This window comes from Hyperolius riggenbachi, chromosome 1, assembly GCF_040937935.1.
Source record: "Hyperolius riggenbachi isolate aHypRig1 chromosome 1, aHypRig1.pri, whole genome shotgun sequence".
Classification (NCBI taxonomy): Eukaryota; Metazoa; Chordata; class Amphibia; order Anura; family Hyperoliidae; genus Hyperolius; species Hyperolius riggenbachi.
In genome coordinates, this window is record NC_090646.1 from 500,585,948 (window position 1) to 500,613,008 (window position 27,061).

A 27,061-nucleotide genomic window follows, 5' to 3' on the forward strand; every position below is an offset into this window, starting at 1 on the left:
GAGACTTGCGCCTGCGCAGTAGAGCGGACCCGACGGCGATCGGGTATTTCCGCCTCCTTCGGAGCCGACAGCCGCCAGAGCGCCTGCGCAGGAGCCAGGAAGGTAAATATTACGTCACCGCTGTACGGAGGGCTACAGCGAGACCCCCGAGGGACGGCAGACGGCGTGGGAAGCCTCATTAGGATCCTAAAGCTTCCCCCATCCGAGGTGAGTACCCCCCAGGGGACGTTTTGTCGTTACAGATTCTCTTTAACTGTACTACACATACAATTCATTATATCATACGTTTATTTTCACTTCAGATTCCCTTTAACTGGCAAAAAAATTACATGACCAAGAAAGCAAAAAAACTTTGAATGAAATTAGTTACCTGATCAGGTGGTTTAGACATTTCATACGGCAAGTCATCTGTAACTGGTAGATTCTGGGAGTCCTGAGGCAAAGGTGACTTTGATGCAAAAGGCGAAGTGACCTTGTTGGACCCAGGAGACATACCGCTCTTTGGCGACACACTTGCAGTTGGAAAGACAGGTTCTGGAATGCCAGCTGGAGTGGAGGGTGAGGAAGGGGCAGGAGTTGCAGGCTTTGCAACATCCGCTCCTAATTTAGATGATGATGATATTAGCTAGGAAAATGAAGCACAATCAAAATGTCAAATCAGTGAAGACCATCACATACCTTAAAACATGGGTATATGGGATCTTTAAAGGGAACCAGAGATCTATTAATAGTCTGTATTTATACTTACCAGGGGCTTCCCCAAGCCACATGAGGTCTGTGAAGTCGCTTGCCGTCCTCCTCAGGCACTCCGTTCTGCCGCTAACTGGCCCATTCATGCTCTTCAGTGTATGAGCGGCTGGGCCCCTCATGTGCCCCCCAACCCCCCCCCCCCCCGCCATCGCCCTTACGCACATTGGAGCGTTCTGTGTCTGCGCAGTAATGCTGCACAGGCGCAGAAAGCTCCCAGGTGTGGGAGCGCATGCAAGGCCGTACATGTGCTGAATCGGATAACTGGACGGATTACCACACCTGATAGCGGCAGACTGGAGCGGCCCCGAGGGAGGGAACACACGGACCTCATGGGGCTGGAGGAATACACAGGTAAGGATAAATACAGGTTATTAATACATATCAGGAACACTATAAGGCGCACACAAGTTCAGCTCATGTGTGGCTACACTTAACCCAACCTTGTTAGGAGGGTCCATTCAGTTGCAGCTGGTCAAAGTTTACAAAAACGTACAGAGCAGCAATACTGTGGGATTAATAAAGGAGAAAAAAAAAAAAACAGGCTGACTATGGGCTTAATTCACTTGACAACCTGTTAGTGTTGAAAAAAAAATGTGGGAAGTATTCAGTAAGATTTTTTTTACATGCGATAAGGGCTAGTTCACAGTGCTCAGTTGTGTTGCAGAATAATTCTGCAAGTCAACTCACTGCCCATACAATTCTAAAGGGCTGTTCACAGTACTGCATTGTAACATATCGAGTTATTCAAACTTGCTGCATGCAGGCTTTGTATTAAAGTTTATGTCCAATCACCACCCCAGTTCACTCTCATAACGTGTACATTGTGCAACTGACCACTGCGAACCTAGGCTAATAGTTTCGTAAATTCTCCCCCCCCCCCCCTCCCCCCAACCTTAGATTCACAAAGATTTTTTTACCTGATGCACTATTTAATTTGGTATCTTAAAGTACCCCTGACCTGTCCCATTCCCCCCCCCAAATATACTTTTAACCTCCTGAGGACCACAGGTTTAAACCCCTCTCTAGTGACCAGGCGATTTTTTACAACTCAGCACTCTGCAAATTTTACAGTTTATTACTTGGCTATTCAACTTAGCAGCCAAATGAATCTTACCTCCTTTTTTGCCTACCAACAGAGCTTTCTGTTGGTGGTATCTGATTGATGCTTCAATCTTTATTTTTTTTATTAATTTTATTTTTTATTTTTAATAAATAAAGCCATTTTTTTTATCCCTCTCACCTTCCCTCCCTCTCCCCAAAATCCAATCACTATGATCGCCTCTCACAGGCGTCATTATGGACTTTACAGTGGCAGTATTTGCTCTACAAGTCACATGTTTACCAAATAAAGGTACTTGGTTTCCAGGCAGGCTTACTTAGTACACACATTAAAAGTGTTATTAACCAATATCACATATATTAGCAATTAGACTATGTTGGATCAAATTATTATTTAGCATGTAGGGTATATAGTGCCAATATCTTCCGCAGCACTGTACAGTGTATATTGCCTTATCACTTAACTGTCCTTCAGAGGGGCTCACAATCACAATCCCTACCATAGTCATATGTCTACGTATGCATTGTGTTGTAGTGTATATAGGAGGTGATCACAAGTAAGGTTGTAAAACATTTTTTACCTACCGGTATTAAAGCCGTTTTTGGAGAAGATGACTGGTCTACCAGTTTTCCTTGAATTGGATGGGAGATTTGGCTTTGAGTAGATTGTAGGATTGGAATGTTGAAGGTCTGTGGTTTTCCTATTAAGGGTTGAGAGTCAGTACTGAGCTGCTGCTTGAGATTTACAGTGGTGGGAACAGCTGAGAGAGCAACTCTTGGTGTCTGAATTTTGCTAGTTTGCAAACTGGCTGCATTTGGCATCACAGACACCTTTGGAGTTTCACTATGCCGGTTACTTAAAGATGGAGAGGGCTGAGTCAATGGCATTCCAATGGAAGCAGCAAAGGAACCTGCATGAGTAAACAATATCACAAGAAAATATATCAGCCATTTTGTTATTCATTTACCTCACAAAATGACACAAACATCTGCTTCGACTAGGGTTCAAGTGTCATAAAGGTCAGTGTTTACTAGGTACCCATGACTTTGGTCACCATGTCTCATGCACCTCTTTACACATGGATGCATTTTTCTGATTGATTGTAACATTTGAAAAAAATAAATCTTAAGGCCATGTTCACATTGGTACGTTGTGGTGCGGCACGCTCTGTAACTCAGCGCGCCGCAGTGGACTACTTATGCCACATTTACAGTGCGGTAGAACAGAGTGCGGCATGGCAATACACCACAAAATGCACATTAGTGGTTACAGTGAAGCACATTTTTCAATGACTGTATGCGACACAATGAGCGGGTAAAGTACAACGATGCATTCCTGATCCGTTGAGTTGCATTCTTGCTGTCACAGGAAACGCAACAATCACTGCGAATGTGACCTAAATTAAGAAATTGACAATGTATCCAACACCATTTCGTTTTCATAAAAATTGATAAGATTTTTTTTATTCATTATTTTATTTTAGTGAGAAATCTGGATTTCCTGTTTTTATTGATAGGTCGATCAGGTTCATAACAGGAATACAGAGTACAAGACACATTCTTCTGTGATTCTACTTATCTGGTATATCAGATTAAGTGATTATGTGTGTAAAATGCCCCAAAGGAATTTACGTCGGAGAAACTGGACAAACCCTGCTTAAACGTATGAATGGACACAGGTACACCATTAATTCTGACTCTGATCTCCTTTTGACCTTTTTCTGCTCTCAAAAGTTGTATTCTGCCAGGAAAAAAAAAATTAATATCTGTAATTCGCTTAAAGAGACTCTGTAACATTAAAAAGATCCCCTGGGGGGTACTCACCTCGGGTGGGGGAAGCCTCCGGATCCTAATGAGGCTTCCCACGCCGTCCTCTGTCCCACAGGGGTCTCGCCGCAGCCCTCCGAACAGCCGGCGACTGTGCCGACTGTCAGTTCAATATTTACCTTTGCTGGCTCCAGCGGGGGCGCTGTGGCGACTTTCTGCACGGAAATAGACGGAAATACCCGATCTCCGTCGGGTCCGCTCTACTGCGCAGGCGCCGGAAACTTGCGCCTGCGCAGTAGAGCAGACCCGACGGTGATCGGGTATTTCCGCCTACTTCGGCGCCGAGAGGCATCAGAGCGCCTGCGCAGGAGCCAGGAAGGTAAATATTGCGTCACGGCTGTACGGAGGGCTACAGCGAGACCCCCGAGGGACGCAGGACGGCGTGGGAAGCCTCATTAGGATCCTGAGGCTTCCCCCACCCGAGGTGAGTACCCCCCAGGGGCCGTTTTGTCGTTACAGTTCCTCTTTAACACTGAGGTTTACTTTATTTCACAAGGTACTGACAAGACAGAAGCTGTCACTTCCATGCCTAAAAAAACCTATCAGGCAGCAAAATAAAATAAGTAAAACAGCCTGGTTAATAATATATTTTACACTGTACATACACATGTTCCTCTCATGTCACCTTGGGTACACTTTAAGTTAGCCAATAAATGGTACCATCCTAATTCAAAATTATATTTTGCTTTTACTGATGGCTAACACGCTAGAATATTCTACTGCTACCACTGAGTACACTTAGTGACAGAAGTGCTCTGTACGGCTTAAAACTAAATATGCATGAAGTGGACAGCATGGTGTGCATATAATTAATAGGCAGGATTCTTCATGAAACTGCAAAATTACTGGAAGCTGCACATGCAGGCTCTGCTCACCTGTCCAGTGGGCTCCACAAACACTAAACACAGAACATGTACACCGGCCAATTCCATGCTAGGTCCTTGTCACTGCTGTTTGTTATGCTGGGAACACACGTTACGTTTTTTCACCCGATTTTCTGTGCGATCGATAGTATGAATCGAATTGCAACCAAAGTCGGAAGCATTTTTCAGCACACTTAAGCTATTTTATGGGCAGAATCGAGTGTGTTCTCAATCGAAACAGTATTGGACATAAATAAATGATCAAAATGACTACTATCTTATCGTGTGTTGGCGCGATCGATGAAGCGGCTCAATTATGCTTACGATATAGAGGCGTTTAGAGTGCAGTGTCATCAAAAGTGGGCGTAATTAGTCGAGAACATAGTAAAAACGGAACAGAAAACGTACACGTGTGTAACAGGCGGACGATAAAAATACTGTCGATTTTTGGTTGAGATTCGATTCGTACTATCGATCGCACGGGAAATCGGGTGAAAAAACGTAACGTGTTCCCAGCATTACATCCATGTTCTTCCATTGTTTCAACCAGTTTCAGTGTGGCATCGGATTAACTGCCCACTCGTCAAATTCTTGGGAAGGCTATTTAAACCTAAGCTTTCCCTCTTAGCCCTTTGAGGCCAAGATAAGTATTCTGTTCACCACTTTGCTTCATTACACTGTTAATCCCTTCTCAACGTGATTACTATTAGAATTTTCCTAGTTTAGCGTTGGGTTTTGGTGGACATTATAAATGTATATATTGTACTACAACTTGCATCTTATTACAATTAATTATGCTGGCAAACTTAGAGTCCACGGAGCCCATCAGAAACCCTCACGATTATGTCATACGTAAGAGCTGCTTACCTAGCTTGCCAGGTGTTGAATGCTGCTGAGGCACCACAAGCGTAACATTGTGCAACTGCGGTCCAGACTCCGGGAGGCTGGGATCAGGAAGGTGCATCTGCATTATGTCTACAAGCAAAAAAACAAAAAAACAAAAAAAAAGCACAGGCACACAATTACATTTCTATGAAAATAACATATAGAAATCCCAAAACATATTAAACCCAATTCACAACATACTGAAAAGTATGGGGTGGGGGTAAAAAAAAAAGAAACCTGCCACCTACTAAGGCAGTGCAACAGCTGACAAGTAGAGATGGTTAATAAGATGCAAATCGTTCCGAGTTGATGCAGAATTGTGTAAAATTCTGTATGTAAATGTATGCAGCTTGAAAATGGACACCGACCACAGTGGAATTTGACTGGTCTATTTTCAAGATGCATGAATTTGCTTACATAATTTGTGTGGTAAATTTGTCTATCAAAATCATCTAGTGGTAACATTCGTGGATTTGTCAGGCATAATGCTACCATGGAGTAAGTAAGTATATTCCAATTTCTCCACAAGGTTTGCATATTAGACCAAATTTCTACTTCAAGATGAATGTAAAATGCAATGCAAGCAGTCCTACTTTAGATAAACAGCATTGAGATAGTGATAGATGTTAGGGTGCTAAAGTTTTGGGATCATTGCAAGAATGTTCTCTTGAGAGCACAATTAAAAAAATAAATAAAATGGCCGGTTCACAACAGCGTCTGCTTGAAGTTTACTGCTGGCAGCGGTGTTTGTTGGTAAAGCGCCATCCATTTAAGTGAATGGCTAGCACCTGTGCTGTTATTTATTGCCGTTTAGGTCTGGCTATTGTTGCCTACGTTGGTTTGGCAAAGCATCTTGAATATGCGGTCTACTTTCATTTTAGGATTACAGAAACATGCTAGAAACTAGGGCTGCAAGTGGATGGGGCCCCTGCTTTTGTATAAGCTCAGATAGTGAGCAGTGTATACATTTAAAGAGAAGTGCACAACTGTTTTGAGATTCATTTAGTGTTTAATAACCTAATACTAGTTACACAAAGATGTTCTAAATCACACTTCTGTATCTCTGAATAAATTAGCAATAGTCCAATATATTTAACAGTCACGACACTACATTAAATTACATGTGGCATCAGGCAATTTTATCAGAATAGTGTTAAATATAGTACCAAAAGCAATCTCCTTTTGTGCAGAGGAAGCCTGGGTCTCCATGGCAATAGGAATTTCTGTCACTGGGCTGGCAGGAGTATCCAAAGACTGAAAAAAGAAATATACCTCATTCTCAAAAACACAAAATGCAAATTACATTATAACAGATACAAAGACTATACTGCAAAGCTCATACCTTTTAGGAGTATATAAGTCCATAAATGATAAGCATTTTTCTCATTTTTATTATATTCAAATCTCTTGTAAGGAGGGCATGTATTTATCGAGTGGTGGACAAATGACTTCTCATTTTGCAGAAAATCAATTATAACTACCTTCTGCAGTGGATCATCAGTGCCTGAGGCCCCGTTTCCACTATAGCGAATCCGCATGCGTCTTGCGTATGCGGATTCGCATAGACAATATAAGTGAATGGGCCTGTTTCCACTTATGCGTCTGTGGGAGCGTTTTATTGTGCACAGAAAATCTGCACACCCTGCAGAGTTCGCCTGCGTGTGGAATGCAGGCGAATCGCACATAATGTATTTAATAGGGAAATCGCATGCGTTTTCCCCATGTGGTTTTTGCCGCGAATTCGCATAGGTACCAATGTAAATTCACACAGGCAGTGACATGGTTAAAATCGCATATACCCTCACCTATGCGAATTCGCATGCGATTTCATCAGCGGTGGAATCCAGGCGATTCTGCACCGCAATAGTGGAAACGAGCTATAAATCTTGATTCAGTATCATTCTTGGCCCTAGTGGCTTCCTACCTCTTCATAAAGCAGTCCTCTGAAAAGACAGGTTTTTTAATGACCACCATTATAAAATGACTATTGGTGGGAGGGTGTGCCTGCTCGGACCACATAAAACCACTGCTCTTTCCTAGCTATAGACAGTAATGAATTCATCTCCAGAGGCTGTCAGTCTCTTGCAGGCGCACGTGGACTACCCTCTACTAGGGATAGCCCTGCCTAGCAGCCTAGGAGAACTCACAGAGAAGAATGTGAGCAGTTTGATCAGCTGATATTTGTAAGGTTCTGATTTGCTGTGATGACTTCCTGGTAACGCTTGATCATGACCAGCAAATCCGCTGATCAAATTGAACACATGCTCATCCACGAGTTCCCTTTGGCAGGGCCAACCTTACCCTTGGATCATAAAAATTAGCAACTAAAAACAGCTAGTAAAAGATGTCAGCAAAGCTAACTTAATAAAAGGGGCCGCCAAATGCCAACATACAGTCAGTGCATAGAGCAGGCACACCATCGATATTATTTGATAATAGTGGTATAGGCAACACCACAGATAAGTGCACTGACAGCCGTTATCAGCACACCTGTTTGCAAGTTTAACCACTTCAGGACCATAGGCTTACACCCCCCTAGTGAGGCTATTTTTTTACAATTCAGGCTGCAGCTTTAAAGGAGTTTCCAGCCCCTTGCAGCCGACTGTCCCACGCCAACCTCTCCGCTCTGTGCCGCCGTCCTGGTCTCGGAGCAGAACTACTGCACCTCGGGGTCGGCCTCCGCATGGTGCTCGGAGACCGGGACGGCGGCGCAGAGCGAGGCGGTCGGCATGGGAGTCAGCTGCAAGGGGCTGGAGAAAGCCCCAGGTGAGTAAAGCTCATTTTGTTGATTTTGGCTGAGAACTCCTTTAACCTGTTGCCGACTGCTCCACGCCAATTGGCGTGAGCAGTGCGGCAGCTCCAGGACCGCTCCACGCCCATTGGCATGAACGACCATCTATGGGGCTAGCAGGAGATCGCGCGCACGCATCTCCTGCTTGGGCTGTCCCCCTGGCAGGCTAAACAGTGATTGGCTGTCATAGGCTGAAGCCTATGACAGCTGATCACGCTGATTGGCTGGCGGGGGGAGGGAGGGATATAGAATTAAAAAAAAAAAAATAGTACATTTTATTGAAAATTTAATAAAATAAATATTTACCTGCTGCTGTGGCCATTTAAGCAATAAATGTCCTGGTCTTTGGTTTCACTTACCTGGGGCTTCTACCAGCCCCATGCAGCCACCCTGTGCTCTCGTAGTCACTCCATGCAGCTCCAGTCCCCCTCTGCCAGATTGTTTTTGCCGACCTCGGGGTCGACGGGCCGCATTGCGTACAATTTTATGCATTCCCACTTGTGCAGCAACATTAACAGATGTTTTTACGCGTTACTGGTTCAACGCTTACATTTTTACACGTTGAACCACTAACGCATAAAAATGTGTGTGTTAATGTTCCTGCACCAGCGGGAATGCGTAAAAATGTATGCAATGCGGCCCACCGGCCCTGAAGTCGTCAAAAACAAAACTAGCTGGTGGCGGGGGACCGGAGAAGCAGTGAGTGACTAAGAGGGCAGAGAATGGCTGCATGGGGGTGGTAGAAGACCCAGGTAATTTTTTTTTTAGTCGGACAATCCCTTTAAGGCCTCGCTGCAGGGCTGTACAACTCAGGACACAAGTGTGTCCCCCCCCTTTTCTGCCTACCAAAAGAGCTTTCTGTTGGTGGGCTCTGATCACTCGTGCAGTATTTGGGCTTTTTAATTTTTTTTTTATAAGTTTGCCTATTTTTTTATTTCCCCCCTGTCAGCCAATGACATAGGCATCAGCCTATGAGAGCCGATCGCTCTTGAGCCTCTATAGAGGACAGCCAAGTGACACGGCTGTCCCCAGTACAGTGCTGCCGTAGATTGCAGCTCTGTACAACGTAAATAGACGGCGGTTCTGTCATTCAAGCAGAGATGCGCACGCGATCTCCTGCAAAACCCCGCGCCAGGACTTGATGCCCTTTGGCGTTAGGGGGTCCTGGGGCTGCCACCCTCCTGGCACCGATCAGCGTTCGGCTGTAGTGAGAGATTCACTGATTTAAATCAGTGTTGAATCAGTGAATATTTCACTACATTGTATTGAATCTGCCCTCACATAAGAAGTCCCTGTGCTGTCAGGCCACCATGGGTTGTTTATTTACATCTGGAGAGGCTGTGCAGAGGATGAGAAGCCTACATCTCCATTTAAACTGCTTAACAGTACCAGAAAACAGCAATTTCTGCACTGCAAGAACAACCTGTGTAAACAGTGAAACATAGCTTCTCCTAGTCAAGTCCAGGCATTTAGTTGTCCTTAAAGTTGACCCAAATTAAAAATACAAGATTTCAGAAATAAAATCTATTTTCTAAATTATAGTAATAAATATCAGCCTTTTTTCAACTGAAGATGACAAATACAAAATATTTTACATTTATTGGAGGAACCCCTCCCTCCCTTTCATATTGCCGGGACAGAATCCGGCAGACTGGTGGAGGAGATAAAAAACAAAACAAAGGCTGCTACTGATGATGTCACAGGGGAGGTGACCTCAGCTTGTGTGAGATCTCACATAGACAACGCCCCTGTGAGGGAGGGTAGCTGATGACAAACACACATGATCTAACACTTCCTACTAAACTCAGAAGTAATGGCTGCCACCTGTATAATCCTAGTTATGAAAAGAGAAGGGTGAAAAGCATGCACTGAAATTCTCATAGACTTGAAGGAGTGTTTATTTATTTTTGTACGTGTCAGAGTGGTGCAACTAAATATTTTGAATTAAAAAAAAATGTTTGGTTTGGGTCCGCTTTAAAGAGACACTGAAGCGAAAAAAAAATGATGATATTATGATTTGTATGTGTAGTACAGCTAAGAAAAAAAACATTAAGATCAGATACATCAGTCTAATTGTTTCCAGTACAGGAAGAGTGTTGAGAAACTCCAGTTATCTCTATGCAAAAAAGCTATTCGCTCTCCGACCAACTCGTGGAGAGGGCTGTTATCTGACTTTTATTATCTCAACTGTAATTGAACTGTTTACTTTTCCTCTGCTAGAGGAGAGGTCATTACTTCACAGACTGCTCTGAAAGACTCATTTTGAATGCTGAGTGTTGTGTAATCTGCACATATTATAGAGTGATGCAATGTTAGAAAAAACACTATATACCTGAAAATAAAAATATGAGAATATTTTCTTTGCTGCTAATCTTCTAGTAATTATTCATAGTACACAACCAATTCATTATATCATATATTTTTTTTCGCTTCAGTGTCTCCCCCGAGGGAACCCCGAGGTGAGAGACATATGGAGGCTGCCAATTACTTTTAGTTTCCCTCACACAAGTTTAAAGTTGGCTGAAGCAGCTATAACAACTGCCTCAGCAGATAATCCTGCATGTGTACAGTAGCCCGGCGCCTGCCCGGCAAGCGGTCAGCCGTGCAGATCAACTTGACAGACAGAGACAGACTGCCAATACCTTTGTTGACACCACTCCCCACTCACTCCTGCCATCTCGTCTGTGCCACTCCAGCGGCCTTCTGCCACCCCACATTACAACAGCACACGGTTTCAGCTATTGAGCCGACTGTGTGTCTGTATAGCTTTGGCCCACTGATGTTGTCCCTAAATGTGGGGTGACATCAATCCACCATGTGCACAGGTCTTTGCTGTATATTTCTGGAAACCAAATTTCTGGAAAGTGAAACTAAATAAACTAAATACAAAGCCTTAAAATAAGCCCAAAAGTCTAAGTACACCAAGTACAGTGTGGAAATACATACCGCAGTACCAATGACCACAGGATTCTTTTGCATTTCCTCTTCCATTTCTAGATCCAAATCATTTTGCTTTAAGAAGTGTTGTAGAGAGATCGGAGGTTTCTTTTTGAATACCAGGTAATCCATCATGTTTCCTTGAAACTGTTGCAGAAAGAACAGCTCAATCAGATACTCTCTAAAGTTTTCCTTGAGAATTTTCATGTTTTTGTAGTTATGTTCCAAGCACTGTTGTCTCAGCCGAGCTTCTTCAGCAGTTGCAGGTTGGAGCTCTTCAAGCTTTCTAAATTGCTTTTTAAATGTACTGCTCATTGTTGGAGTTAGAGGAAGACTAGAGAGACCCTGAGGAGCAGAGGCACGAGATGGACTCGTTGGAGTTTGTTGTGATGATACACTAAAAGTAGATGTCCCAGCAACACCTATCATTCCACCAGAAGTCCTGTCAAAGCTGATGGCCCTTCCCAGCTGTTGGCCATGGAGAACCTGAGGCTGCTGAATGAATTGCCCTTGTAAAATACTGCTGATTTGTGTTGGTAGTTTGGTGGCTGTTAAATGACCTGGAGTTGCCAAGGTCTGTATACTGGCTCCTGCTGCAACAGCATTCTGTGAGCTAAACTGATGCACAGGGCCAGCAGACTGTGAATTGGAGTGCAACAAAGTGCGAGTTTGAACTGGTGTGGAAGTACTGGATGGAAGATGCACTTGTGTTCCTGGTGTTATCTGAGCTATTCCAGAGCCCTCTTGAAACACAAAATGCCCAGTGCCTGAAGTCCCAAGACTGAGCTGTCTTACCAACAAGCCGGCATCTACAAATCCAGTGGAACTCTGGCTACACATTCCCAAGTTAGTTCCAGCAGTAGTTGTTCTTACACCCTGTAATGCTTGCATCGGTACAGCACTGGGCTGTGTGGGGCTCTGTGTTTGGACTTGCTGAGACATTGGAGAAGTGACCTGAATATAAGAAGGAGATCCATGTTCAAACCTCCTTGGCTGGGAACTAAACTGGAACCCAGGAGAGGCTGGGTTTGCTATAGGGGTTAGAGTTATTTGTGGATTACCAGCTACCACATTCTGTAATGTAATGTTCACATTCTGACCAGCAACTGGATTGCGGCTCATTATGAGTTGCTGTATTTGGTAGTTGGGTGACTGAGGTCCTGCAGAACTGACTGCTGGTGCAAACGAAGCAGGAGACTGGGGTGTTCCCTTGTGAGTTCTTTGCTGCTCTCCATCATTCCCTGAGCTATTTTTTGGTGGCTGAGGCACAGGTTGAGTAGCTTGGGGACTGTTACCATGGGGCATTATAACCCCACCCCCAAGCACTCTTCAATCCAATGAATCCTAAAGAATAGAACATTAAAACAATCAATATCCAAGAATTTATATTTTCTGAACACAAAAATGTACAAAATACAGTGCAGTGACATAAAAAATGGGTTTTCGGTAACATCATCCTTATACAATTAGTGTTAAATTCAAATTACAAATTGAAACATTTTTACAAAACAACAAATCTCTGCAGATATTTAGCAAAGTCTGGAGACCAAATTAAGGCCTCTTTTCCACGGTCAGATGACAGGCAGTGAAATGCCTCTCAAACTCCCACAACTGCTCACTGCTGCCTGGTAACTGCTAACTGAGTACAAAGTTCAACTGCCCGTAGAAATGGGCCCTTAGGTGAGAGATTCAGAAAATCAAAAGCAGAGCAAAATAGGTTGGGAACTACAATTTTGACAACTCTACCCATTGCATTGGGTTGCCTTTGGGGAGGGGACACACTTGCAAGGCTGTTTTTCCCAATAATTCCCAAGTCTCCATCGGCAATGCGTTCGCTTTTAAAATTGTGCTTTCCACAACATTTTTCACATTCGTTCTGCTATTTTTCATTTAAGGTGCCAAATACTGTAATTGTGAATGCGCAAGTTGAGAGAGGGGAAAAAAAAAGCAGAAAACTGTGCGATTTAAAAAATGTGCGGAAAGTCGCTAATGTAAAACACTATAGAACGGTCATGTGTATCCCGAACTAGGATAAGGACTTCAATAGCCTATGTAGCTGTGCGCGTTTTGCCGTCCGCAGCAAATATTGCACAATTGTAGCATGTGTGTTCCCCTGCCTTAAGGCCTGGAACCCACTAGCAGTCTTTCCTAAACACTAGTGATTTAAAAAGCTCTTGCTGTGGGTGATTTTTATAAAATCACATCCCTGAAGTGGGATCACACAAATAGCATTACATTAGCTTTTTAAATCACAAGTGCTTAGTAACGGCTTAGAAAAACGCTGCTAGTGGGTTCCAGGTCTCAAGGCCTCTTTTCCACGGGTAGTTGATAGACAGTGAAATGCCTCGCAAACTCTCATAACTGCTTGCTGCTGCCTGGCAACTATTTGCTGCTGCCTGATAACTGCTCACTGCTGCCTTGCTGAGCACACAGTTCAACTGCCCATGGAAAAAAGGCCTAAGTGTAGTGGGGGAAGAGGATGCTAGAGGCATCTGGGTTAGGATAGAAAAAGCTAGAATGGAGTTCAGTGTGGAATAACACTCTAAAATGTTCCTCCAATACGGATATCACAGAGACTTCTATTAAAGTCTTCCATCGCACCTATCTCACCTCTTTAAGAATATCTAAATATTGTCCCTCTATACTTCCTGGATGTTTCAGAGGATGCCCAGATGTAGGTAATTTCTGGCATACTTGGTGGTCTTGCCCAACTGTTAAGGCAATATGGTATAGATTGTATAGAACGGCTATCATTTTATTTAATAAATCTATCAGCCCATGTCCAGTTAATGCGCTTCTTAATGCGAAAATTGATACATTATCCCAAATTGAAAATAAATTACTCGCTAAGTTTGCCTTAGCAGTTAGAATATCCATCGGAGCCAAATGGCTTTCTAAAGATCTACATTGGAATCAAATTGTGGCCAAAATTAACTTCATTTGCCAAAATGAATATCTTACGAGTTGTATCCTGGACAACTCTAAGGCCTGGTGCACACCAGAAGAGTTTTTCTGAACGTTTTGAGTTTTTGAAACCTCCTGCTAATGTTATCCTATGTGTCTATGCAAACTGGAGCGATGAGGTTTTGTAAAAAAAAAAACCCCATAGCATTACATTGGGAATGCTTTTGAAACCTCTAGCGTTTGGGGAGCTTTTCTGGTGCGTCTCAGCCCTAATACCTTTTCTAAAATATGGAAACCTTGGCTCATTTCTATGTATGGTTCTCATTTACTCCAACGTATCCAGATTTGGCACTCAATCTGTTTCTCTCAGACATTGTCTTTGTCTTTCCTTTCTTCTCTCTGGATGCACAATTAGAGAATTTGTATGTTCGTGACCTCAACTACCTTCTCTGTTTATTTTGTATTGTATTATTTTAGGATTGTATTTTCTATATTCTACTTTGCACATCCTATCGTATACTCAATTAATATTCACTCTTCCCGTGTGGGGAAAGAACCTACTGTTTCCGTGAAGAAAATGTCCATGCACGGCACAGGTGTGTGTGAGCATGCATTGAGGTTTAATGCTTTATGATGCTTTAATGAAGTAATAAAAGTTTGCCGAGTGAACTGATTAAACATTAAAATGTATGAATTACAGTTATTCCTTAAATTTGAGTTACAACTACAGCAATAAGCATAATGATAACCCACACCCACCTCTATTTCTAATTTCAACTTGACATTGAGCTTAAAGTCACTCGTATGGAGAAAACTAGATACACTACTATGTCCTTTCTTTAAAACTCAGAACTTCCTCTCTGCTCTAAAAGATAAGCAACCAAAGTTGCAAGTGGTAGGAGCACCAATGAACCAGGGGGTGTGCCTTGATCCCTGCCCCAGTGCCTCTTGGGGCCCTCTGTAGTCAAAATGCACTCGGATCGGCACCACCAAAGTAGTATAAAGCTCTTTTATCCCATAAAAGCAGTTTCTTTTAAAGGTTATTATGCTGTTGCTTATCTTTTAGTCAAAATGCACTCGGATCGGCACCACCAAAGTACTATAAAGCTCTTTTATTCCATAAAAGCAGTAACTGCTTTTATGGAATAAAAGAGCTTTATACTACTTTGGTGGTGCCGATCCGAGTGCATTTTGACTAAAAGATAAGCAACAGCATAATAACCTTTAAAAGAAACTTTTCTTTGTTACAGCTGATACAAAGCAGCATGGGGCAAAGTGGTTAGCGCACTGAATCCCCGGTTCGAATCCTAGCCAGGGCATTATCTGCACGGAGTTTGTATGATCTCCCCGTGTCTGCATGGGTTTCCTTTGGACACTAAAGTTTCCTCCCACAACCAAAAAACATACAGATAATTGGCCTCTCCCTAAAAATCACTACGATACATACATAGACATATGACTATGGTTGGGATTAGATGGTGAGCCTCTCTGAGGGACAGTTAAGTGACAAGATTATCTACTCTACAGCGATGCGGAAGATGTTGGCGCTATATAAATTCTTAAAAATAATAACATTTAAAGAAAAATGTAGTTGTTAGAGCGGATACAAATCCTGCAGTAAATCGGCAGTTTGTCTACTTCCTGCTTTCATGGAAGTAGGGCTGTGGAGTTGGAGTCGAGGCGTTGGAACAATTTTAGGGTAGCTGGAGTTGGAGGCTTCATAAACTGTGGAGTTGGATGATTTTTGTACCCACTCCTTAGCCCTGCTAAGGCTGTGGAGTCCGAGTCAAGGAGTCGGAGCAATGTTGGGTACCTGGAGTTGGAGGTTTCATAAACTGAGGAGTCAGAGTTGGAGTCTGATGATTTTTGTACTGACTCCATAGCCCTGCATGGAAGCAGACATATTGTTAACATCCTGTGTTTATCTATTAGGTCTCTGCATGGCAGTCAGCTGACATAGCTGAGGGATCAAATTACAACTTGTGCTTAGTCACAGATGAGGAGAAATTAAAACCGCTAAACTCTCTAAATACATACAGGGTGCATTCCTCTATGCTTTCCTTCTGTCCTGTGCAAGAGTTCAGGTCCACGTTAACCCAGGTGTCTTACATAAACTTTAAAAACAAGATAGCACCAGCGCCTTTTAAGTGTCAGCTACTACTGAAATACACAAATCCTTATCTGTGTAGATATACTCTAACAATATTATGAAAATCCCATAAAGCCCCCAGGGAGAGCGATTGTTAGCAGCATCCAGTCTATCACAGCACTATTTACTCCTTACTACAACCCCTAGTGCAAAATCCCCTTCCTTTTCAAAGTGTACTGGAGGCTAAACCTGCAAGGGAAAAAAAAAAAAAAAACTACCCAGGTAGAGGGAATCCTCTGATTATTCCAGAGGCTTCCCGTATACTCCTTGCCCTCACTATTGCTGTGCACGGACCCCCAGAAAATATCCAACAAGAGCTTGTTGGATATGTTACCTTGGCTGCACTTCCCAGCTGTGTATGAGCTCAGCCGTACTGTGCCTGCGCTAGTCTGGTCACATCTACGCAGTAATGCGGAGCCACTCCTGCTACTGCACAGGCACAGCAGCACTCACGTGGACACTACGGCTACCTCCCTGGCATTCAATTTCTGCTGGATTTCTGTGCAAAAAGTGGTTCAATTAATTTTCATGAAATTTTTCCCTGTAACTTACTGAAATCTGTCAAGCAAGGGTCTAGTACCCATTTTGAGTAGAATAAAAGTTTCAAATACAAAATCATGTCAAAAAAATAAATTAAAATTTCTAAAATAAACGTATCAATCACAAATAGAAAAATCCTCCTCAAATATGGATGAAGAAATAAATACTGGCAAGTGTTTATCTAAAACATCCCTCATATGGTACAACAACTAAGGGCCGGTTCACACGCACACTTGCACGTCATTTACCGCCATTTATGCAAACGCAGCATTTTGAAGGTCTGGCATGTTGGATTTTTAGCGATGCCCGAGCACAGCACAATGGCATTGTTCTTACTGCTCCCACCACCAGAAGCTGCTCCTTACACATGCTCGTCGTTTCTCAGTTTCCCCCTTCATAGCAAGACGTGTCGTGTGCAAAGGCTGAGGACACGCCAGTACATCGTTGTTAGTGCCTTTGGCTGACGACGCATCTGTTGCTATGCAGGGGGCGAAGGGATAACAAGTGTGTCCTACGGAGTAACTTCCAGCGGGTGGGGAGGTGCCAAGAACAATGCAATTGGGTGATGCTCAGACATTGCCAAGGTTCGACAAGCCAGATCTTTAGCGATCACCGTTGGGCCGCTGTACACACTCTGGTCTGCTGCCCAATTCTCAGCCATGGCAGTCATTATAGTCTGTCACAGCCAAGTTTAGACCAGTGTAGCAACAAGTATTCTCTGTACAATATAAAGCATGATATTAGATTCAATACAGGTGTTTGTATAGAATCTTTGAATTTGCTTTACGCTGTAATATGTGCAACTGCGAGTAGGTGGTGCACACACACTATTATAACTCTTTCCAGGCCAGTTTTATAGCTTGGAAAATTGTCACATGAAGCTGACTCGTCCATACCTTTTGTAGAAACATTTTTTTATGAACGAGTCAGCCTAACCCAGTTTAACCCAGTCGTGCTTCCTTGTGGCTGCAGACATATTCTCTATATGGCGATTGGCCAAGCCAAGGGAATATTAGCAGTCAGGGAGTGCTCCTGTCTACAGGTGGTTAGCGTGGCAATGGGGTTAAATATGCCCCCAGCATAGCCAACCTCTTTAGCAAAGTGGGAAGAGAAATCTATCGAGCAAGCAAAGTTTCCACAGCTTCGGCTGAGTATATAGCACTGAGGTAGTACACTCCTCGCCATTCCCATGACCCCTGAGACTACCCACTAAAATCTTATTTTAAGAGTATAAATAGTTACATTCCAAAGGATAGCTGTCACCATCTTCCCTGGCTGCATAAGATAGTTAAGAAGAATTTGCCACAATTGTACCAACATCTAGGATTATTATGATCAATCTGATATTCTGTCTAGGTTAAATAAAGGCTATATGATATGACACAGCTTAGACCACTCAGATTCAATTGGCTCTCAATACTATCCCTCTACCTCAGTGAAGTAAAACATGAGAGCAAGGTCCATGCCAGTGTTTAGGATGGACTGAGAAAGAGAGGAAGCTGTTCTACCTCAGTGTTTCTCAACTTTTTTGACCCAAGTACCCCTATCGCAATTCAGTTCCAGCCAAGTACGTACGTACGTACGTGCGTACGTGCGTGTTCCCCCACTGCAGGTATAGGTGCCCCCAGTATAGATAGCCAGGTATAGGTGTGTGCCCCCAGTATAGATAGCCAGGTATAGGTGTCTGCCTCCAGTATAGGTACCCTCAGTATAGCTAGATATAGGTGCCACCAGTAGAGCCAGGCATGGGTGTCCACAGTATATCTAGGCATGGGTGCCCCCAGTATAGCCAGGAATGGGTGCCCCCAGAATAGCCAGGAATGGGTGCCCTCAATGGGTGCCTTCACTCAGTATAGCTTGGCATGGGTGCCCCCAGTATAGCTAGGTATAGGTGCCCCCAGCATAGCTAGGTTTGGGTGCCAGCCCCCAGTATAGGTGCCCCCAGTATAGCCAGGCATGGGTGCCCACAGTATAGCCAGGAGGGGGACCGCGCAAAATGGGGGAGCATGCCCACACAGCGGCGGGGAGGGGGTTCACTCCCCCCCTCACCTTGGGCTCCCCTGTCAGCGCTTCCCTCTCCGACACTCAGTAATAGCAGCGGCGGCATGGTAAAAGGAACGCACACTTACTTCTGCGTTCCACGCCAGAGGTCCGATCTTCTCTGAGCCTGACGCTACTTCCTGATAAACAGGAAGTAGCGGAATCACTGACAGAGAAGGACCTCCGGTGTGTAATGCAGAAGTAAGGCCGCGTTCCTTTTACCATGCCGCAGCCGCTGCTGCTATTAATGAGTGTCAGAGGGGGAAGCGCTGACGTGGGAGCTCAAGGTGAGGGGGGGGGGGGGGGAGTGGACCTCCCTCCCCGCTGTTATGTGTGGGCATGCTCCCCCATTTTGCTCTGTGTCCCCTCCTGGCTGCATACCCCCTGCTGTGGTCTTGTGTAACCCCCTGGGGTGCACAAACCGCGTGTTGAGAAACCCTGTTCTACCTGATGGACCACACCTTTCCTGATTCAGACATCAATTAATTTGAGCTGTGTCAAAAATGTGTGAGAACCTCGGCTCTCGAAGTACAGGTTTGTCATCCCTGGTTTAGGGGGGTCAAACACCTAGTTAAAGGATCTCTGTCACGAAAATATTAAAATTTAAAATGCATGTAAGCATATACAAATAAGAAGTACATTTCATCTGGAATTAAATGAGCCATAAATTACTTTTCTCCGATGCTGCTGTCACTTACAGTGAGTAGAAGAAATCTGACATTACAGACAGATTTTGGACTAGCCCATCTTCTCATAGGGGTTTCTTAGGGTTTCCTTTATTTTTAAAAGCACTTAGTGAATGGCAGTTGCTCCGTCCAACTGCCAAAACAGTGTACGGTTAGCAGGGAGGCTGTCCAGCATCAGTGTATAAATCTTTTTCAGGGAATGTCTTTATAAAGAATAAAGACTATGCTGAGATTCCCCTATGGAGAGATGGACTAGCCCAAAATCTGTCAGTAATGTCAGATTTCTACTGCCTACTGTAAGTGACAGCAACATAGGAGAAAAGTCATTTATAGCTCATTTTACTCTGGAAGAAATGTACTTCTTATTTGTATGTGTTTTAAATTTTAAGATTTTCGTGACAGTTCCTCTTTAACCACTTGCCGACCGCGCACTCATACCGCGCGTCGGCAAAGTGGCAGCTGCAGGACCAGCGACGCAGTTCTGCGTTGCCGGCTGCAGGCTAATTAATCAGGAAGCAGCCGCTCGCGCGAGCGGCTGCTTCCTGTCAATTCACGGCGGGGGGCTCCATGAATAGCCTGCGGGCCGCCGATCGCGGCTCGCAGGCTAAATGTAAACACAAGCGGAAATAATCCGCTTTGTTTACATTGTACGGCGCTGCTGCGCAGCAGCGCCGTAAGGCAGATCGGCGATCCCCGGCCAATCAGCGGCCGGAGATCGCCGCCATGTGACAGGGGATAGCCTGTCACTGGCTGCACAGGACGGATAGCGTCCTGTGCAGCCCAGATTGCCAGGGGGGACAGGGATGAGAGGGAGGGGGGAATTTCGCCGCGGAGGGGGGCTTTGAGGTGCCCCCCCCCCGCAACACCCAGGCAGGCAGGAGCGATCAGCCCCCCCCAGCACATCATCCCCCTAGTGGGGAAAAAAAGGGGGGCGATCTGGTCGCTCTGCCTGCACCCTGATCTGTGCTGGGGGCTGCACAGCCCACCCAGCACAGATCAGCTAAAACAGCGCTGGTCCTTAAGGGGGGGTAAAGGGTGGGTCCTCAAATGGTTAACAAGCACAAGCCTATTCTGAAGGCAGATAAGGTTCTGGCCTGACTGCCCTGAAATAATTTTAAGAAAGGCACCATGTCTTAAAGTGAAAAAAATCTTAAGAGATGGGACTATAGTGGAGATTGCCATTGATCATGAATTGTATTATCATGGCCATGGACTTATATATACTCCGATCACGGCCACGAGCACATGGATATTATAACATATGTTCCATTAGGTGGGGCCTTAACTTTGGGAATGACCCAAGTGAAAGGTGCAGGGATGTGGAGTTGAGGAGTCGGAGCATTTTTTGGGTACCTGGAGTTAGAGGTTTAATAAACCAGTAAGTTGGAGTCGGGTGATTTTTCTTACAACTCCACATCCCTGGTAATTATTAGACTAAGGAGTCAAAGCAAATTTTTGGTACCTGGTGGTTTCATAAACTGAGATGGATGATTTTTGAACCGATTCCACAGCCCTGGAAAGGGGTGGGGCGCTCTATTTTCATTGGTCCATCTGGAGTTCCTGGCCTGGGGGGGCGAAGCCCAACTATGAGGTTTGGCAAAATGCTAATTTTATTAAAATTGTGTTACCTACTGGATTTTCAATACCCCGACGACGAATATCGAAACCATGTGGGTTGGAGACCCGCAGCACCCGATATTATTAATAGAATTGGGCGTGATCTACTGTTGGGGCGCCCTCTAATTTGGGACCCTGATTGCAGGTTCAAGTTCGTTTAGGTGGTTTTTGATGTATTTTGGCTATGTGCCTTCGGTTTTTATGACAAAAATAAAGTGGTCTACACATAACTATACATTGTTTTATTGGAATTCTTAGGATTCGGATTATACTGTATATACTCGCATATAAGCCTAATTTTTCAGCACTAAAAATGTGCTGAAAAGCAGGGATGTGGAGTCGGAGTTGGAATCGAGGAGTCGGGGCAATTTTGGGCACCCGGAGTCAGAGTTGGAGTCGTGGTTTCGTAAACTGAGGAGTCGGATGATGTTTGTACAAAATCCACAGCCCTATTAAGTATTAGACTAAGGAGTCGGAGTCGAGGAGTCGGAGCCATTTTGGGTACCCGGAGTCGGAGTCACGGTTTCATAAACCGAGGAGTCGGAGTCGGAAGATTTTTGTATCGACTCCACAGCCCTGCTGAAAAGTTACCCCCTTAGCTTATATGCGAGTCAGTGAAGCAGAATGGATGCTGGAACAGGTTTTGTTACTGGCAGATGAGCAAAGGGATTGTGTACTACTGATCCTGCTCTTGCCAGCTGGTTCCCTGCTGTGTCCATTCCCCTCCATCCCCTGCAGCATGGTTTACAGAGTGCACTGCTCAAGACTACCTGTGTCCCCTGGCTTGTGAAGCAGGGTGTGCAAGCAAAGTGTCAGCAGTGCAATGATTGTGGATTCTTCCTGTGTGGCAATCAGTGTCTCATATCTACGACGCCATCTAGTGGCATCTTAAGAAACAGCTGCATCATCCTTGGGGCACATCTGGCTATTGGGAGAGTGGATGACTTGTACTGGGGACACATCTGGCTACTGTGGAGAGGACTATACTGGGGCGGGGGCTTATACGCCAGTCACTGACTTTTTCCTGGTTTCTGAGGGAACAGTGGGTACCTTGGCTTATACGCGAGTCGGCTTATATGCGAGTATATATGATATTTTTGGTGCATATGGAAGTGACTTGCTTGGAGTAGTGATCGCTGTCACCAGGTGGAATGGCTAGGGGCTTGACCTGTTCTACACCCAACTGGGTGACAGACAGATGGTCTTGACTACCACGCTCTAACTACCTTAAGGGGCCCATAAACTGGTCGAGTTCAGCCTTTGATCGATTCGATCGAAAATTGATTGCCGATCGATTGGTCGATCGATTTGCGGTCAATTGATTGATTTGATCTATCTGCATTTAGATCGATTTTCAATAGATTTCCAATTAGCAAGTCTGTTAAAGTCTGGCCTGAGACTGCCGTCTCTCAGCTACAAGATTGCTTTGAAAATACAGATTGGGATATTTTCTTTCATGAAACAGACCTGGAGATGAGTACTTTCTCTGTATTGTCATATGTGAATTTCTGTGTGGACACCATCACTGTCAACAAAAGAATTACGGTTTACCCAAATCATAAACCATGGATAACAAAAGAACTCAAGGAACTTCTAAAGAATAGAAACAAAGCTTTTAAAATACAAGACAAAGAAGCATATTCTTCAGCCAGAGCAAGTCTGAAAAAAGGCATATGAAATGCAAAACTTAAATACAAACAAAGGATTGAGGAAAACTTTGAAAATGACTCAAACCCAAAGAGGATGTGGCAAAGCATTCAACTATTCACAGATTACAAAAAGAAGAATAGCACTCAATATACACTGGACAATAACATCCCCAGCCTAGCAGAGAAACTTAACAACTTCTTTGCTAGATTTGAAAAAGACAACAATCGGCCTCCAGTCAACTTTGGGCCCACTACAGACTCACAGCCTTTAATCCTTCACATACATGAAGTGCAGAAAGCACTCACAAATATCAACACCAGGAAAGCTGCAGGTCCTGATGGTGTGCAAGGACGTGTGCTCCAGGCCTGTGCTGGTCAACTAGCGAAAGTTTTTACACAAATATTCAACCTCTCTCTGTTCTTGGGTGTAGTCCCATCATGCCTTAAATCTACAACCATTGTGCCAGTCCCAAAAAATCCTAGGATAACCTGTCTTAATGATTATCAACCAGTTGCTCTAACCCCTGTCATCGCCAAGTGCTTTGAACGACTGGTAGCCACACACATCAAGGCCTCCATCCCAGCAAATCTAGATCAACACCAGTTTGCTTACCGAACAAATAGATCGACTGAGGATGCCATCTGTGTAGCTCTCCATGCTGCCCTCTCACACCCGGAAAAGCCCAACTCCTATGTTAGGATGCTCTTTGTTGACTACAGCTCAGCATTTAACACCATTGTACCTAGCCAGTTGACCAACAAACTCCATGCACTAGGTCTTGCTCCCTCCATATGTACTTGGTTATTGGAATTCCTTACTAATCACCCTCAAACTGTCAGACTAGGAAATCAGACATCCTCTACCCTTACCCTGAGCACTGGCGTGCCACAGGGCTGTGTATTAAGCCCTCTCCTCTATGCACTTTTCACCCATGACTGCCAGCCTATCCATACCTCAAACATAATTGTTAAGTTTGCAGATGATACGACTGTCATTGGGCTTATATCAGACAATGAGGAAGCTGCATACAGAGAAGAAGTTAGGAACCTGACTGCATGGTGCGACATTAACAACCTGTTATTAAATACAAAGAAGACCAAAGAAATTATTCTGGACTTTAGGACCACCAAAAAGACCACTCACCTACCACTAATGATCAATGCAGAGGCTGTGGAGAGAGTTTCCAGCTTCAAATTTTTGGGAGTCACCATCGCAGAGAACCTGTCCTGGGCTGACAATGCTTTAGCTCTGAGGGCTGGTGCACACCGAGCGGCTTTTGGGGCGTTTTCAGATCCGCTTGCGGCTGCGGATCTGCTTGGTCAATGTATCTCAATGGGGTGGTGCACACCAGAGCGGCAGGCGTTTTGCAGAAACGAAAAATGCCTGGGTGAGGCATTTTTTGGATTGCGGATGCGTTTCTGCCTCAATGTTAAGTATAGGAAAAACGCAAACCGCTCTGAAAAACGCCTGTTCAGAGCGGTTTTGCAGGCGTTTTTGTTACAGAAGCTGTTCAGTAACAGCTTTACTGTAACAATATATGAAATCTACTATACTGAAAACCGCAGCAGCAATCCGCAAAACGCTAGCAAAACGCCTCATAAAAATAAAAAAAAGCGTTTCAAAATCTGCTAGCGTTTTGCGGATCTGCTTGCGGTTTTTGGTGTGCACCAGCCCTAACTGGCAAAGCACAACAACGCCTCTACTTTCTGAGAAAACAAAGGAGCGCTAACCTCCCACAGAAGCTGCTGGTTAATTTCTACAGATGCACTATAGAAAGCGTTCTGACCAATTGCATGACGGCCTGGTACAACAGCTGCACGAAGGCTACTAGAGAAGCCTTGCAGTGAGTTGTTAAAACAGCAGAGGCCATTATTGGCATTGAACTACCATCACTGGAACTTTTGTATAATACTCGCAGCGTGATAAGGGCCAAAAACATTATCAAGGACAACACTCACCCTGGAAATGCCCTGTTTGAGCTCCTTCCATCAGGTAATCAATCCGCACACACACAAACAGACTGAAAGACAGCTTTTTCCCATCCGCCATAAACTTGATGAACTCTGAATCCTCTCTGAAATAATTAACACTGTGTACAAATTGTTTAAACATCTGTAATACCTGGCATACTTGTATAATGTCTTCTCTTCCTTGTTACTATCACTATGTTCCCTATATGCACCGTGGGTTTGTCATGAAAGGTAATTTCGTTGTGTTACACAATGACAATAAAGTGAATTGAATTGAATAGATTTCATTCTGAAATCTATAGATTTCATTCTGAAATCTATTGGAAATCTGTTTCTAGTGTGTAGTACACATCATATAGATTCCTGTCAGATTCGACTTGACAGGCATCGGACAGAAATCTATGATGGTCGAATCTGCTGCAAATCTAGTGTATGGCCACCTTTAGAATGTGGGTTGTCAGTGGCTGGTAAGCCTCTTTTTGTTTATGGTGCCGGGAACCCTTCTTTCAGTTGAGCTGTTTGGTGATTTGGAAGAATTTCTGCTCTGAAATAAGGACAGCAAACAACAGAAAATCTCAGAGGAACTAGAGGAAAAATTCTAAATCTCCATTCACACACCAGATGAAACGCAGTTGAGGCGTTTTATAACTAACTTCCTCTGCATCCCCAACAGCTGCCAACTCCTCATTCATCTATGCTGGTGGATCACTTAGGCTGAGCACAGCCTTGGCCCTGCATTTGGTCCCAAACCCTGTCTGGGGATATTGAGCGTTTGTACAGAGCTTAAACTTAGGAGCTATCTGGAATGTTTAAGGAGTCCTGACTACCTGGTTTCAAATTCCAAACATTTTCAGATGAAAAAGGGAAAGATATGCATGTCTTAGCTAATGCTGAGAACCAGCTGTCACATGCCCAACAGCCACTGATTCAGAAAAGGCAAACTTCTGACATACAAACGTGACCACAGAAATAGTACCTGACAAATAAGAAACAAAATAACAATTATACATACAAGACCCCTTCACTGCATTTGCATTATCAGACGCGATTCCAGCAATGCGATGGAATGTGATCTGCAGGGACATCAAAGGTGCATAGACTGCATTGTCTGATGTCCTCATCCATGCCTTTCGATCCCTCCCAGAACCACAACACATGGTTGCTGACAAAAATATGTAAGCGGAGGAACATTTAGAATTAAAATAGCCGCTGCAGTCTTGCTGATGGAGGTGACAGTTTCAGACCTCTTATGATTTGCGGGCCACTTACTGCCACCTGCCGATTCTGACAGCACTAACACAGAACTTTACTTAACCTCTTGACGACCAGCTAACGCCGATCGGCGTAAACTGGTCGTCTGCGGGTTACCATGGAAACGGCCGCTCGATCGAGCGGCCTTTCCATGTCAGTTCACGGAGGGTGTCTCCGTGAACAGCCGGACAGCCGCCGATCGCGCCTCGCCGGCAAAATGTAAACACGCGGGGAAGAAATCCCCGCTGTTTACATCATACGGCGCTGCTGCGCAGCAGCGCCGTAGGGCAGATCGTCGATCCCCGGCCTCTGATTGGCCGGGGATCGCCGGCATCTGATAGGCGGAAGCCTATCCTTCAATGCGCAGGACGGAACTCCGTCCTGCGCATTACGGAGAGAGGGAGGGAGGTAAGGAGGCAGAGGGCGGAAATGGCTGCGGAGGGGGGCTTTGAGGAGCCCCCCCTGCAAAACGCAGATGGCCGGCGGCGATCAGACCCCCCCGGCAGGACATCCCCTAGTGGGGAAAAAAAGGGGGGGGGGGGGGGAAGTCTGATCGCCCTGGCATAATACTGATCTGTGCTGCGGGCTGGAGAGCCCACGCAGCACAGATCAGGCAAATCACTCCTGGTCGGCAAGTGGTTAAGGACTCTTTCCCCATTTGCAGCAGATTCGACCATCAGATTTCTGTCAGATGCCTGTCAAGTGGAATCTGACAGGAATCTCACTGATGTGTGCCACATACTAGGAACAGATTTCCAATATATTTCAGAATGAAATCTATTAGAAGCATATCTAAATGTACTATTGGACCATTAGACCCAATGTAACTTTATGTGCCATCAATCTGCTGCCAGCAGCAGATCGACCTAGATCTTCCATCCTGTCAGATAGATCAAAACCATCGAAATCGGCAACAAATCGATCGAAAGATTTGAAATAATCGATCTCTGATTGATCGATTCTATAAAATCGATTGATGGCTGAAATCGACCAGTGTATGGGCCCTTTAATTATGTTGTTGCTTATCTTTCAGAGCAGAGAGGAAGTTCTGAGTTCAGGTCCACTTTGATAGGAAAAAAACAAAAAAAAAACAGAAAAAGGTTTTCCATTAGCTTTGTATATACGCACTGTGAGCAAAATAG

The 27,061-nt window shown here is 44.4% G+C and overlaps 1 protein-coding gene across 3 annotated transcripts in view; it reads right to left on the reverse strand.

The window, feature by feature from the left end:
* Positions 1-27,061, reverse strand: part of LOC137523849 (E1A-binding protein p400-like) — a 136,264-nt gene that overhangs the window by 93,509 nt on the left and 15,694 nt on the right. For all 3 annotated transcript variants that reach the window (XM_068243448.1, XM_068243447.1, XM_068243446.1), the window contains exons 2-6: positions 11,122-12,456; positions 6,551-6,638; positions 5,367-5,474; positions 2,395-2,720; positions 371-625 (exon numbers count right to left, since the gene is read on the reverse strand). In XM_068243448.1, coding sequence (XP_068099549.1) covers positions 371-625; positions 2,395-2,720; positions 5,367-5,474; positions 6,551-6,638; positions 11,122-12,417 — 2,073 coding nt within the window. In that variant the 5' untranslated portion in view covers positions 12,418-12,456. The remainder of the gene's footprint in view (positions 1-370; positions 626-2,394; positions 2,721-5,366; positions 5,475-6,550; positions 6,639-11,121; positions 12,457-27,061) is intronic.